This window comes from Bactrocera latifrons, unplaced genomic scaffold (assembly GCF_001853355.1).
Source record: "Bactrocera latifrons isolate USDA-ARS-PBARC rearing strain unplaced genomic scaffold, ASM185335v1 scaffold_6, whole genome shotgun sequence".
NCBI classification, from domain to species: Eukaryota; Metazoa; Arthropoda; class Insecta; order Diptera; family Tephritidae; genus Bactrocera; species Bactrocera latifrons.
Genome location: NW_017537267.1, coordinates 2,154,508 through 2,169,955, shown reverse-complemented (window position 1 = coordinate 2,169,955; position 15,448 = coordinate 2,154,508). Strand labels below are relative to the sequence as shown.

Genomic DNA, 15,448 nt, shown 5'->3' with positions numbered 1-15,448 from the left:
TATGTATGTAAATAAAACAAGAGAGAACGGTAACTGCGACTGTTCCGATGGTATGATACCCTTCACGGGTAAATTTTTTTTTTTAGCAATATTTCAATTCAATATCGCCAAAACTGGTCTTTCGTTCGCGTATATATAACGCGAGGCATGGCTGAATCGACTCAGCTCATCACGCTGATCATTTCTATACTTTATAGTGCCTCCAACGTTTTCTACTGAGTGTTATAAACTTCGCGGCAAACTTAATACGCCCTGTTCAGGGTATAATAAAAGGAAATGAAAACGAAAAGTGACGCTTATGCATAAATTAAATAATCACAACAGTGCTCAATAAAAGTAAATATCCTAAAGGAAAACATAAATTTGTGGAAAGTGATAAATACATTTAACCTAAAAATCAAAAGTAAACCCTTTTTATTTGATTTCATTACTAATTCACTTATATCCACAACTTATCTTAATATCACTTGCAGCCAAACAGGTCCATTAGTTGAAATAGCCCTTGATGTAAACTGCTAAATGTGAACGTGTTTACCTGCCTGCTGTCTGTCTCAAACTCTTTATCACAACACTTAAGTGCCAAACTGTGATAGAAACACAATAAAAACAAAGTTATTAGAAAGTAAAAACCAAACGGCCGTAAATAATTAAAAACATTAACACTTCAGAATATCGGATTGATAGTTAAATTGAAAAGGCGTAGTGACAATTTAAACGCAACGAAAATGCATATGAGACACGGCTGCACTTCGACGCCCTTACTGCTGTGGCTGACCGTCATCACATTCTCCGTGCTGTACAACAATATTGCATGCATAGAAATTCCAACACGTTTCCTATACAAGCGCAGCGCTGACGCGGATAACACAGCGGCGACTGCCGATGCAGGTGAGCGGGCGCGGACGGACAGCACAAGTGATGAGGTAAGTGAAATGAGGAAGGAATCTGAAGTAACAATATACAAATGTACGTATGTAGAATATTTAATATGAGTATAAATATATCGACAAATATTGATTAGCGTAGATATTTATTGCAAAACCATTAGGAAAGCGCTAAATTAGTTTATGCTTTACTAAGTTAACCAACTTCTCACGTTAACAAGATGAATATTTTTATTAATACAACAAAATACCGTGTTGATAGAAAGAAAAAACAAAAATGTATACTCTTAACTGGTCTCTCTTTGACTACATATAGTATGGATAACCCTGTGATACTGCAATTTCTTTATTGCGTCTGAACATTACGATTTCTGGATATCTGAATGTTGATAACCTCATCTCAAAACTCTGCCGAACTAGTACCGTTTTCAAGTTTGGAAACAAAAATAAGTCGCACAAAACCAAAAGGACTTGAGAATGCAATGGCTAGAGCTACAGTCAGTAGCATTATTCTTCCAATTTGGCCGTGTTGGCGGTGAAGGAGAATTATTTCCTGGTAGCAATGAGGCGATATTTCAGCTATACGGCGGTGAGTCGGCCTAATACTTCAGAATAGTAGAACGGCGAAAAAACTCTAAGCTGCTGAGAAGTGATCTCAGGCTTGCACTTATTGTCCATAGTGTACAAAATGGTCGACAGCTTTCATACTGGATATGAGATATGCGAAGGCAAAGCGAAGGTTTTCCAATATGAGGTCGTTACGTTTTGCCTCGTAATCTTACATGGTAATCGGTTATAAGATAGCTAGGCGTGGCTCATGCGACCCTCTGATTTCAATATGTAAATTCCCCTAATCGCAGTCCAATTAATCACCAATCGATTACATTGCTTCACGCTTTTACACGCGACCAAAACCAGATTTCAAGTCCGACTTTGGCGCCATCGAGCGGTGAGGCAAAGTACTTATACGCTCTCGTACAATGTAGATCACCAAAATTGTAAACACATGGTCTTGAAATCTAAAATATAACTCTATAATGTTCAATTACAACCGTTAAGAGGGTTCATTGCTTATGCTTAATTTTAATATAATACCTCAGAGATAAAGAAACACTCGAATGAAATTTCGAAGTTTCCTACTTTTTTAAAGAAAAAGCGCAGAAACTTCAAAGTTAATGGCGAATGTTTATTACCGTTCGACTGAACATTTCTTTCGCATTTATTTTTGAAGATTATCACTTTCAAATGTTGACCGCGGCAACCTCTCCTTAGTCCATCCGTTGAGTCCAAGTTTCGATGACTCGTTCGAGCATTTCGACTGGTAAATGGCGAATGATACGCGTGAAGCAGCCAAGGGCTGAATCGAAGCGAGATTGTGTTCATGGACTTTAGAATTTACATATATCTACAGAAAAAACAGTTTGAGGGCGTGTGACCACCAATTGGCTGGTCCAAAACTTGGTCACCGAAAGTGGCGCCGTCTTGTTTAAATCAAATGCCACCAAGTGAATAGTCGGTTATCATGACGCAATAACGGTCACCATTGATGGTTACGTTCTTACCGGCTTCATTTCTGAAGAAATATGGACCGATGATTCTACCGCCTCACAAACCACAACAAACCAATATTTCTTTAGGATGAAATGGCAGATTTTGAATTTCTTCAGGATGCTCTTCGTCACAAACGCGGCCTGTTTTGATTGTCGATCCAGAGCTGGGTCTCATCGCTGAACAATATTTAGCTTGAAAACGTCAGACGATTTGGAGCTATTCAAGAGCCCATAGATCGAAGCGAAGTCGCATGTGAAGGTCGAGTGGCTTCAGTTCTTGTACAAGCTGTATTTTGTATGCTTTCGGTTTAATATCTCAACTCAAAATGCACCAAGTCATTCCATAAGTCAGTGATTTTTCGTAATAAAGTTGAACAATTTGTAAATGAAAAGAAGCTCGATTGAAAAAATTACCTCTAACGGGATCACCCATTATGTTAATTGCGACGCTTGTACAATATTAACTAAAGAGGATATCTGAAAAAAGTGTGTTTAATCGTCTGAATTTTTTGTAATGTGTCACTTTCTATGAAACAATTGTGTACATCACACTGTTATTCGATGTCTTAACTCAAAGATGGATCTTAATTTCTCTGTTAAACTGGATACTTAATCATATTGATGGTAAACGCTCCTTAAATAAGATGTTTTACATTATAAACGACGGCAACAACTTTAAAATTTTATTATTTTTTACAGAACTTTCTTTTGTTTGTTCCTTTTGAATATTTTCCAATTTCGAGTTGTGACAACTTTGTAGTATGTCAAGCGATGTATGTAAATAAAAAATCTTATTTACGCTCCGTGTTAACTCTACCACCCACTGTAATTAATTATTAAGTTCCCTTGAATGCCATGGGCACTACGAAAACACGTTTAAAAAATTCTTATTTACATTACAGAAATCCAAACAAGACATTTATAAACATACATATATACGTAAACATATACCCGCAATCAAAAGCCTAGTTAAGCTCACTTAATTAACAAACTTAAACGTTAAGCAAATAAAAATTATAATTTATTATCAATTTCACTGAAATATGTGTATTTACTTCGTTTTCGAATAGATTAGTTTATTGTAATTGCTAATTAAACACAAAACAAACATATAAATATGTTTTCTACACCTGTGGGTGCTTTCGTTAGCATCTATAATATTATAAAAAAAAATGCATAGAAATTTAATTAACTGATAAAATCCGCATTTTGTCATTTCTTACGTCAATTGAAAAAAGAAATGTAAAAGTAATTAATAATAAAACCGCAAATAAACGCCACACAAATCGAATCAACAAAGAAATCTGAAAGCAGTTACAGACAAAACTAGATAATAATTGGCGCTTTGCAGTTCCAACACGTCGCTATTGACTTTAGAAAAGCAGTAGCTTCCGTTCATGACTCACGATCGGCCAAGAATTGAGACAAATGCCTGCAAAGCAAATAACTTAGCTTTGGCGCAGAAGAACAAATCAAGTGTATAAACTTAAACTATGTAATATGTAAGTTGAACTTTTGAAAGAAAAGTATAACGCAGTATATATTTACGCCATAGGCAGGAATAGGTAGTAATCACTTGGTGAGCGACCGCTTCCTACGGACGATCCATATGCTGACAGTACAGGTCCAAGAGTTTGGCCGTAAGGAAACAGCTTATATTAGACGATTCCTAGCCGATCCCACACGACACTTAGCATAACCATGTTAATTGGATTCAACATAGGCCGTAAATCCGTAAATCATCTGATTCAGAAGCCGATCGCAGATGGAAATTCGGTCAATGAGGTTTTTTCTTCGTGTTTCACCCATACATCGAGCTTCTTTTAATTTATATTCAATGCTTCTGGGCAGTCGAAACATTATAACCTTGGTGATGTTTGCTGTGTTAACAAAAAATAACTGGTCCCACGTATCTTAAATCGATTAATCGCCCTTCTAACAAAACTCCAGGTTCACAAGTTGTTTTCTCTGAAGACTACCAGAGAATATTCAAGTTCACAGTTTATACTCTTGCAACTTTCAAGAAGCAAACCCGGGGAAATACCTCAAGGCAAAAAACCAATCATATAGAGTAAAGTCATCTGGAAGTTCGAAAATCTTTATATTAGGTATATGGGGGCTAAGGGAAGTATTGGTCCGATTCAACTCATGTTTGACATATTGAAATATCATTATAAGAAAAGGATTATCCATAAATTTCAGTTATATATATTCCACATTGACCGACAAAAGTGCACTATAGGTCGCGAGATTTAAATATTCGGTACATAGGGACTTGAACAGTTTTTATTGGATTTAAACTAATTTTAGTCATAAGGTGGCACATACTAAGAATATTATTCGTGCAAAGTTTTATCCCGTTATATTAATTGCTTCTTGATTTGTATACTGGAAACTAGTAGGGAAGTAGACGTGGTTGTTGTCCGACTTCCTCCACAAAAATATAAGAAGAATGCCATGTACTAAATCTTGTCGAAATCGGTTAGTCGGGTCCCGAGATATGGTATTTCACAAAAAAGTGGGCGGTGCCACGCCTCTCATGGTGGGTAATATATAATGTCTCTGATGTATTTTGTTTTTGATTTATCGCACTTTTAGTAGTTTTTAACAGTACCGTTATATGGGGAGTGAGCGAATTCATCCATTTTCACACCATCGGTAGATGTGCTTATAAGATTTGTACTCAATAAATTTCGTTTTTTTTCTTGATGAAGAACCCGTCGACGTAGCTTTTCCAGAGCAATTGCCAAACGGTAAACTAACCGTAATATAAAGTCTATTTCATTGTTCCGAATATACAAAGCGAAATTCTGGCGCCCTTGAAAAAACGTGCTGGAAGCCCCGGTTACTGTAGCACCATGTAAAACAATTATATGTGACTATTCATATTTTTTCCATAAGTAAAATTAAGTACCAAGCTTTAAGAAGAGATTGTAATCTGGTTTTAACTGGTTAGAGAGGTTTACGACAAAACGAGTTTTTTAGCGTTGATCCTCGCTAGTTTTCTAATGACGAGATGCTTAATGTGTTTTTAATGCTTTAATTGCCTGTTAACTTAACATTCTACTTTCACGTTAATAAACTTTCATAGAAATTATTGGAAATATTATGGGGAAAAGTGATTTACAGGGTTGACCAATAGATTACTTTCCAAACTTATGTGGTTCTTTGTTGTTTTGTATTACGAATCTTAAGCCCTTATGTTAAATACTGACAGATTTTTTGAGGAAGTCGTTATATATATTTGAAGAGTGAACAGTGAAAATCGTTTAATGAAAATTTGCTGAGACTACTCAACTACTGAAGCTTAGCACAGTAAAAGCAAAGTTAGTGATTGATACAACAACAGTGTTATTTGCCCCTACCAACAAGTAAAAAACATGTTTCTTCCATTCTAATTCATTTTTAAAACTAAGCGCTTTTAGGTCACCCTTTATTTACCTGCAACCCTGTAGGTGCAAACGTGTTAATCACTTGAAATTAAAAATCAGCAATTAACGGTGCTAAGCAACGCGAAGGGGGGAGTTACATACATATGTTAACATGTGCAATCAATTACGAGCATTTCACAAACAGTTCAGGTAGCGCATCCGCTCTATTTTTTTTTTTTTTTTTTGTTTTTGCACTCACTTATGACATTGCAGTGAGTCGCCACTGAACGCGTCATTGGTAATTTCCGCCAACTCGAGTAAATAAAAATCGCTGCAACATCAGATTCCGCTTAGCGTTGTACAAATTAAAAATTTAGGGTGGTACTTGAAAGAAGGAAAATATACTTTGCTATCAGACTTTGCAACTACCAACACCGATATCGATAGTATTATAGTCGAAGAAATTAAATATGTGTCATCTGATCAAAGTCGACACGGACTTTTTTCGAAAAAGTTGAAGAAACATTGTTTGAAAATCGTCTTGTTGGCATCTGAGAGATAGCAGGAGATCTGTACATCTTTTATATGTACATATATCGACTGAACACATTTTGGTTAATGGTTTGTGTAAACCGTGTCAATGCTAGGCCCTGTTTAAGTGGTAACATTCCTCGGGTAAGACACATCATTTCTTTTTTAAACTTTTTTCTCATATATTAAATGAAATATTTTATTCGAATTTTTATTGTTACAAACATACACTATTAGCAAAGAAAATCTGAAATTTTTGGAAAGGATATCTTAAACTCAGCCATTGGAATGCCATTTCTGCTGACCCCTCAAAAAAAAAAAAAACAGATGCGCCCGCGTTGGCAGGATAACTTCTAACAGGATTATCTAATATAGAAATATATAGATTTTTTTTTACAAAAAATTAAAATTTCAGCGAAAATTTAGCGACATTTTCTTTTTCAAATAGTTCTAATCAAAAAAATATCCTTCCTGCAAGTCTTTAAGTATTGTATCTCAAAGACCTGTGTAAAATTTCATGACAATCGGTTGAGTAGCCTCTCAAGTAACACAGAAAATACACAACGTGGTAAGTTCGCATAAGTTCTCAAGGCTGTATATTCGAAATTATTACTCGGATTGAAAATTTAGGACAATATTCTAGAGGTGTTTTAGAACTTTTTAAATAAATAAATAAATACATTTTTTAAAACGCTTAAATCCAAGTAATCGCTTGTGTTGGCTTGTTTGTGTGGACTCAAAATAAACCTATTTTTAAGGCGGATTTGTATTAAAATACGTGAAAATGTTGTATTTTATATCAGTCCGTGTCAAATTTGATACACATTTATTTTTTTAAGTAAGGTTAGGTTAGGTTAAGAGTTCAATCCTAACAAAGATCTCACTTGGACAGTTTAGAACGCCGGTCCGTTGTGATACCCAAAAGCGTTATATTATATATAATAATATATAGTCATTAGAACCTTATAAATTGACAATGGCGCTTTGAGTTTATCAAAAATTTGCCAACTAATTCAGTTTTCCCAGTTCACCGGAGGCATAACTGCCGATTTTCAGATTTAATTTCACACAAATTTTCACAACCTACGAGGATAGGTTAAGTTCCTAAACGTTTTCATTCTCAGTGTATTTATTATCTGGACCTATTGAAATTTTCTATTCCTATAACTCATTGAAATAAAATATTTGAATACACTAATTTCTGTTTACTTTCTTTAAGTCTCCGAGTATGGTAGTATTTGGTTTAACTTGAAGAAAGTTACAGCTCTAATTATGACCTTTGCCATCAGTGCGTCACGTAAAAATCGTATGTGAAACATTACTAACTAAATGAGGAGATGAAAAAAATATGTAAATCATTTGACAACCACCCTAATATACCAAAGAAAATATAGTTACGGACTATCCGGAATAATTAAGAACTGAAAGTGTACCAAAAATAAACACCTGCTGCACTACATTACTCAACAGCTAGCGATTCAATCTGTGTGGCGCGTGCGAAGATAGGCAACACTCATTGGCGCCTAATCAGGCTATTGGCTCCCCAACAGTTAACTGATAAATTAACTACTTACCGGTTTGAGCAAGCCACTTGCCAATGTTTACTTAAATATTTTACGAGGAATGTCGCGATGACTCACATAACTATATATCATACTACATATGCATAAATACACGAGTTAATTTGCTCGGCAACAAAAAATTGTGTGAAAATACGTCAAAAACAAAAAGCGCTACTGGCGGGTGTCTCATTACAACAACAATGCAACATATAAATAACCATAAATATGCATATTACTTTAAACAAGCAAAAAAGCTATAAAACAAATTTTTAAAAGGCAATGTACGATCACATAAAAAAAAAATAAAAGCCACAAGTCGATTTTTATCAGCCGCAATATTTTTTTACTGTGCATAGTAGGTGTCACAAGTAGGAAAATATTTAATTGGAGATACAAATATGTCTATGCAGCTCATATATTATAATAAGATATTACAACTGAAAGTATGTTTATATATGAAAGCTTAAATTAATTTAAATTGTTTAATTTAATAATTAATATGTGATTTGTTAGATATTAAACTTGTGTCAAGCGGGTTTTTACACCTTGCGGTTGAATTGTAATGCTTTCACAGTGAATGTGCGGGTATTCACCCAGTAAACGAGATCTTTTATGATATGCGATTACAATCTTCAAATACATATATACTCGTATGTACATATACATCTATACTTTTTAGTGAAACTGTATTAAACTAGAAATTTATTATAGTTGTAATTTAAAGCATAATATTGTATTGAATTTTTGACTCGATTGCAACAGAATTGACGAAATTATGGCAATCTGTCCGTTTGTATATACAACCATGGATACATAAATAGCACACTTGTTAATAAAAAACATTTATTTAAAAAGGCCTGCGTTTTCCTTTCAAAAATTGTCACTTTCATATTACTAAAAGAAAAATATTCAATTAGAGCTAAAAACAGACGAAAACATCAATATGCTACATATATGATAGCTGGAACACACATATATGATAGCTGGATAAATAACACAATCTGAAAATGGTTTACAAAAAGTTGCAAAAGTTTATAAAAATTATTTAAAAATAGCATAGGATTTGCACATTTCGCTAGTCTAGTACCACCATTTTAATAACCCATTCATATTTTTGTTGCATGCTGTCCACCAATTTCTGGCATCGCTCCTTTGGGATTGAATATTAAGCCTCCTCAATTCCAGTTCATAAATCATTAAAATTTTTTGGAATTTTAGGCTTGCTGTATTGGTGTGCTTTGCGGTGTGCTTCGAAGCATGGTCTTTTATAAACGCCCAGTTTAAGGACATGGATTCAAAGACAAATAGCTACATTTTATTTTTCAATATATCCATGTACTGAAATGAATGGTGAAATAGACCAGATTTTACCATTTTTTCAAACAATTGGCCCGGACGTCATTCATGAAAACGCGCCTCAGACCATGAGACTTCCGTCACTGTGGTTAATGAATTTTTTGGTATACCTAGAGCTAATCACGTGATAAAATGTTTTTCCATCTGGATCCATCCTATTAATCTTGGTTTTGTCGCTCCAAAGCACGGTTCTCTAAAAGCGTGCTGATTTGTCTCTGTCGGCCTTTGACAGGAGTGGTTTTTTGCTGCTAATTCGTCCAAAAAGTTCAGCTCGTCTACAAGCATTCTGGACACGTCCATACCATATTCATCATTATTTCGATCATAATTTCTCTATCTGACTTAAAAGGATCGGCTTTTCCCTTCCGTACTATGGTGTTGTCAACACTTATATCAGATCGTGGACTTAATTTTCTTGGTATCTTTTTTTAACACAAGATGGGTCTTGTTTGTTGCATAAAGAGCATTTTTCGCACATAAGCGCTCTATTTTAAGGCGTTCAATATTTTCCCCTTCCCATTTTAATGAAATATAGAAGAAATAATTATCAATTCGCAAAATTAAATTAAAAAACGCGAGAACTTCACACAAAATTCAAAATAAACTCCGAATCTAAAAATGTTCTATTTATGTCTCCACTTCAAATCAACACTATACGCAATAAAATTGCCGCGCACAAAATTTAAAAGCAATAAATGTCATTTTTGAGCAGTAGAATGAGATACATATCATTTTTTTTTTTTTCTTTTTTTTTTTTTTTTTGTTCAGCTACTTTACGATTAAAGAAATTATAAGTAATTTTGGATTTGAATTTGTGTCATTTATATGTCCATGGCTGTAAGTGAATTAGTCCCTCAGTTTTTGATATATCGAGCTAAAATTTGGCACACGTCCTTTTCTCACCAACAATTAGCTCATTTGTCGGAACCGCTGAAATCGGAAACTATAGCATATGGCAGTTATATAAACTGACCGATACGACTCATTTTTATTTTACAAGGTATCTTCACGTTATTTGGTATAAATTATTTAAAGCATGGCTACAATTTCGAAAGATATTGAACAGATCGGACAACTATAGCACAATAGCCATACAAACTGACCGATCATCGATCATGCTATAAATATTATTAATGAATCGTGCTTGATTTTTAGGATTTCGGATGACCCAGCACCAAGTTATGAAGGGCACCTTAAGCCCACTTTTTTGCAAACACTTTTGATTTTTCTGCTAGTGTCGTATTTTTCCATATATTCCACTTAAGACAATCTCTTTCCCTTTACTTTGGACGGAATATGAAAAATTTGTTAAAGCGTACTGGACGCCTCAAAAATTTCTTCATATTTTTCTGTAAACTATGGAACCATAAAAGAGTAGTGGAAAGGATTTCAACAAAGGAGCATTCATTCCGATAAGTTTTTAGCCTAAAAAATACAATTTCGCGAAATTTGATTATTTCGAAACTTAGTATCCGTTTAACCCGATACCCCTTACACAGAATGCTCGAAATCCATTAAACCGCCTGAATATAAATTTTCTGACATTCTGAAAGGTAGGCCTATACCAACGATAATATCTCAAGTGATTAAAACAACATTACGACTCCGACGCGGCCGCAATTTTTACAGTATGACTTACGAGAATATACCAGAGGGACGAAGTACTTTATCGTAGCGCTATGTATGCGATAGCAGAGTAGAAGAGAAAGACTTTACTCATAATTTTGAAAAAAGAGGGGTCGCCCACTTGCAAACTAAATATCATAGTAATAAAGGTATCTCAAGCCCTACTAAAATGTAAATATACTAAATATTTAATTGAATGTGCTATTAAGGTTTCCCTCAAGTAATAAACCCTAATTAGATTAAATATGAAATTACATATTAGATTGTGTTCCCAGCGCGAATAAAGCGCTGAATGCCTTAGATTGAAAAACCCTGGTTTAGAAGTGACAATGCAATAACCATGCGCAATAGAAAATATCATCAATTTATAAATATATATCTATGTAATACGAGGTGTGTTCAAAAAGTATCGCGAATTTTGTGTTTTTTCCAAAATTATTTATTTATTCTATTTTGTCCCCTTCAAAGTAATCCCCATGAGATATTATACACTTGTGCCAACGGTTTTTCCAATCTTCGAAGCACTTCAAAAAATCATTTTTTTTATCTTCTTCGATGACGTCTTTATCTCGTCAAGAGAAGCGTAACGTCGTCCTTTCATAGGCTTCTTCAGTTTAGGGAACAAGAAAAAGTCACAGGGGGCCAGATATGGGGAATACGGTGGCTGCGGCATCATTAGTGTATTGTTTTTGGCCAAAAAGTCGCGCACAAGCAACGATGTGTTCTTCCACTTTTTCGTTTGTTTTTTTCTTTTTCCAATTTCTGTTCTTCCACAAATCCGGGCGTTTTTGGCGGATTACTTGCCGCAAATTGCACATAACTTGCAGGTAATATTCCTTATTGACCGTTCTTCCCTGTGGCAAGAACTCATGATGCACCACGCCCCTGCAATCGAAGAAAACTGTCAGCAAAACTATCGCGATACTTTTTGAACACACCTCGTATATGTAGGTTAGAATATCACCTGAATTTTATTAATATTTCTTACTAAAATAAATGTAACTTACTAATAAAGCATTAAATACATTTTATTTTTAGAATATGTTAACCTTCTACAAAGAGCTGGCCAATGTGACGGATGTAGAGGACTTAATAGAACGCTTCGTAGATAAGGATAGCATTGATCCTCAGCTTGGCTTGCAAGGTGAGTGTAACATATAGCTTGGTATTTTCCACACATGAAGTCATTGACGAAATTATTTTGATTGTTATTAAACGTAAATTCCCGGCATACATTAAGAATATAAATTGAAAACCACATTTAAAATGAGACAGACGCGGTGAATAAATCAAATTAATTTGGTAGCCGACGCACGTTGACAATGACAAGGTTATTACGGTATGACGTGGGGAATATGGGTGATGCGAACACGAACAGATATAGTATTTTGTTTAGACTTATTTTAGATTTTTGCTACTTTATTTAGACCTCTTTTTAATTTTTTGTATCAGCCAATTAATATTTGTCTCTTTACTTTTACATCTTTTCAGACACCTTCAGACGTAGTGTGGAGCGCGGTAAGCCAACGTTTACGCTTTGCCAATTCATGGATTCCAAGTAATAATTTTAATTTTTTCCTTTCCTCCCAATTCAGCTAATGTAGTACAAGCTAAGTCAGCTGCTTGCATGCCCGAGAACACCGTTGTGCCGCTCATACCGCTGGAGTCCTCGAATGATCCAAAAATCGACTATTTTCCCAAGTGTACTCGTGTGAAGCGCTGCGGCGGCTGCTGTGGCTCCCAACTGATGTCGTGTCAACCTGCCGAGACGGAGACAATCAACTTTGAGGTGATTCCTTTTGAAGTGGTCGGTGGCAGAAAAATGCGCCTTCGTGGCAAGGATATTGTCGTAGTCGAACAGCACACGAAATGTAAATGCGACTGTCGCATTAAGGCGGAGGTAGGTAGTCGGGTATGGTCGCTTTTATGCTTTTACTTTGCTTTTCTTAGTTATTGTTTGCGCCAGCAAAATGAGCTTTCTTGCAATTGCTATATATATGCATGTGTGTGTTTTTTTGGGGTGGTGGTGGTAGTTTTTGTATAATTATGTACTGACATGCGCTAATTTTTACAGGACTGTAAGCAATATCAGAGATATCGGCCGGACAAGTGCAGCTGTGAGTGTACAAATGACGATGCGTTGCAGAAATGTTTAGATGTTAGTATGAAGTATTGAAGAAATTATGAAATATTATAAGGAACTAACGGGTGATCCAAGTAGAGGTAATTTTTCAATAGCCTTTTTTTGACAGATCACGAGTGAACCGTGTCAAGCTCTCATGTTTGGCATTTCACTCGATATTCCCAAGCGATATCGCTGCGTTCCAAGGGCTCTTGTAAAGTTCCAAGAAAATCCGTTTTCGAGCTAAATTTGGTTCAGCGATCCCATTTCTGGTGCAATAGGTATGTAAACAAACATAACTGACACATTTGGGACGAAGAGCAACCTAAAGAAATTCAAGGTCTGCCATTTCATCCAGAAAAAACAATGATTTGGTGTGGTTTGTGGGGTTATGTAACGCCTAAAGTATATATGTGGACAATCCCTTTTCGTTTCAAGCCTTAGAACAAAGCATCACGAGTGTCATTAGCCAGTTTCAAGCTCGAACGAGTCGTCGAAAATTTGAGTCAACGGATGGACCATCTGAGACCAACTCAACGGATAGACGTAGACGTGGCCAATATTTGAAAGAGATAATCCTCAAAAAATAAATGCCAAAAAATGTTCTTTCGGATGATAATATACATTCCCCATTAAATTTGAAATTTCAGTGTTTTTTCTTTAAAAAAGGTAGGGCACCTCGAAATGGATCACCCTTTATAATAAGTAAATCATTGAAATGTTAATGATTTCATATATATATTTTTATTAAAATTCCAGCAAGGACACAAATACTGGGATGAAACGGAATGCCGTTGTGTCTGCCGCGACAGCCAGTCCTGTACGACCGGCACGATATTTGACGACAGTCAATGTGCCTGTATCGATGTGAGTACTCACAAATAAAGTGTACATAAAATTATCAAAAGCAAAAAAGTATTTGTAAATAAATTAATGCCATAAGCGATTCAATAGAGCAAGTAATAAGGTTAAATTTCGGTAGCAGTGCATATTTTTATACCCAAGGGCTAAATATATTAATCTATATGATGGTTTTTAAACTCAAGATTATTTTGGAAAAAATATTATTAAACAAGAAGACAAAAAGACAAAAATTACTTACTCACATATAAAATTTACCAGTGGTGAATTTGGACATTTAAATATTGTGGAATGCGGATCTATCGTTATACATACATATGTAATTTTTATATATTTATATTTAATTTAAACCGAGATATTTATTGAGAAGTTCACTTTTTACCACGAATTTTTTATTTTACCAACGATTCGCCGAAACGTTGTGGTTTGGCTACGTTTCAGAAAGAGTTTCGTGGGTTTAGGTCCGTCTATAGAAATTAGTTTTGGTTTGAAAATGCGAAAAATGTTGAGGTGATGTCATGTAGTGATTTAAAGCAAACCACTCCTCAGCACCAACCTTTTTTGGTGTTTGGTGCAGAAAACGGTATTCTTTGTATTGAGCTGAACTGTTTTGGATCTCGATTTCCCCACGCAACATTTTGATGTTGTAACTGTTCTAGGTCCTGTTTGGTTGGTAAGGCAACTCCATTGCCATCAAAATCACTTAAGAAGAAGAGTGGTCGAACTATTAGGAAAAGTATGTTAGGTTAGTTGGTTTCGTAGGGCACGCAAAGAGGAGATGAGAGTATTTATTGAACTCATTGCATTTAGGCAATAGGTTCGGTATGTCGGGATCACTTCTGGAAAACTACGAGTTTAATCTGCCACAGTTTGCAGAACGAGAATCGCAAGACAACTCGCACTCTCTTCTTAAACAGGTGGTGACTTCCAGAATATCGTTGGCAGAAAAAAAGTTAATGAAAATGTTGACTATCATGCCACAAATACTGTACCCATTTAAGAGACACAGTGGACCGTTTTTTCTGTCTTCTCTGCAAATGCTGCCAACTAGGTATTTGAGGTTTTGTTTTGTGATGGTTTACATCTTAAATGTTCTTCCGACAGGTTTGATTCTACTATTGTTGGTTGAATTTTAATGTAGGTAAGGATTAGTGAAGTTAATATTGGGAGTGAATGTCGTGAATAAATGGTCTCAGGTTAACTTTTAAGGCAGCAAATTCTATTTTATTGAAATCTGAGCATATTTTAACTCTTTGGCTTACGAGCTTTGATATGTGCCAAACAAACCGAAAGACAGAAATAAATATTTGGAAAGGGTATAAAGATGTGTTCTGGGTATAAAAATTAATCTCATATCATTTATCATTGTAAATCGAAAAACTTACATGCTAACATAAAGGTAGTAAATAGAACTGGTGTAGCGGAATAAGGGAGTTGAGTTTATCTATTTGTACTTATATGGTGACATGTTAGCATTAACTGTAATTTACAAAAATTACACAACGTTTATACATATCTATACATACATATATACACCTATGTCAATTTATATAGGGTGGTGGTGTAATTACCAAGTATATAATAG

The 15,448-nt window shown here is 35.1% G+C and overlaps 1 protein-coding gene across 9 annotated transcripts in view; it reads left to right on the top strand.

The window, feature by feature from the left end:
- Positions 1–15,448, top strand: part of LOC108974976 (platelet-derived growth factor D) — a 34,482-nt gene that overhangs the window by 14,929 nt on the left and 4,105 nt on the right. For 8 of the 9 annotated variants that reach the window (XM_018943139.1, XM_018943140.1, XM_018943138.1 and 5 more), the window contains exons 2-7: positions 474–923; positions 11,919–12,024; positions 12,372–12,398; positions 12,476–12,792; positions 12,955–13,038; positions 13,762–13,869. In XM_018943139.1, coding sequence (XP_018798684.1) covers positions 726–923; positions 11,919–12,024; positions 12,372–12,398; positions 12,476–12,792; positions 12,955–13,038; positions 13,762–13,869 — 840 coding nt within the window. In that variant the 5' untranslated portion in view covers positions 474–725. The remainder of the gene's footprint in view (positions 1–473; positions 924–11,918; positions 12,025–12,371; positions 12,399–12,475; positions 12,793–12,954; positions 13,039–13,761; positions 13,870–15,448) is intronic. The other variant, XM_018943146.1, reaches the window with a different exon arrangement.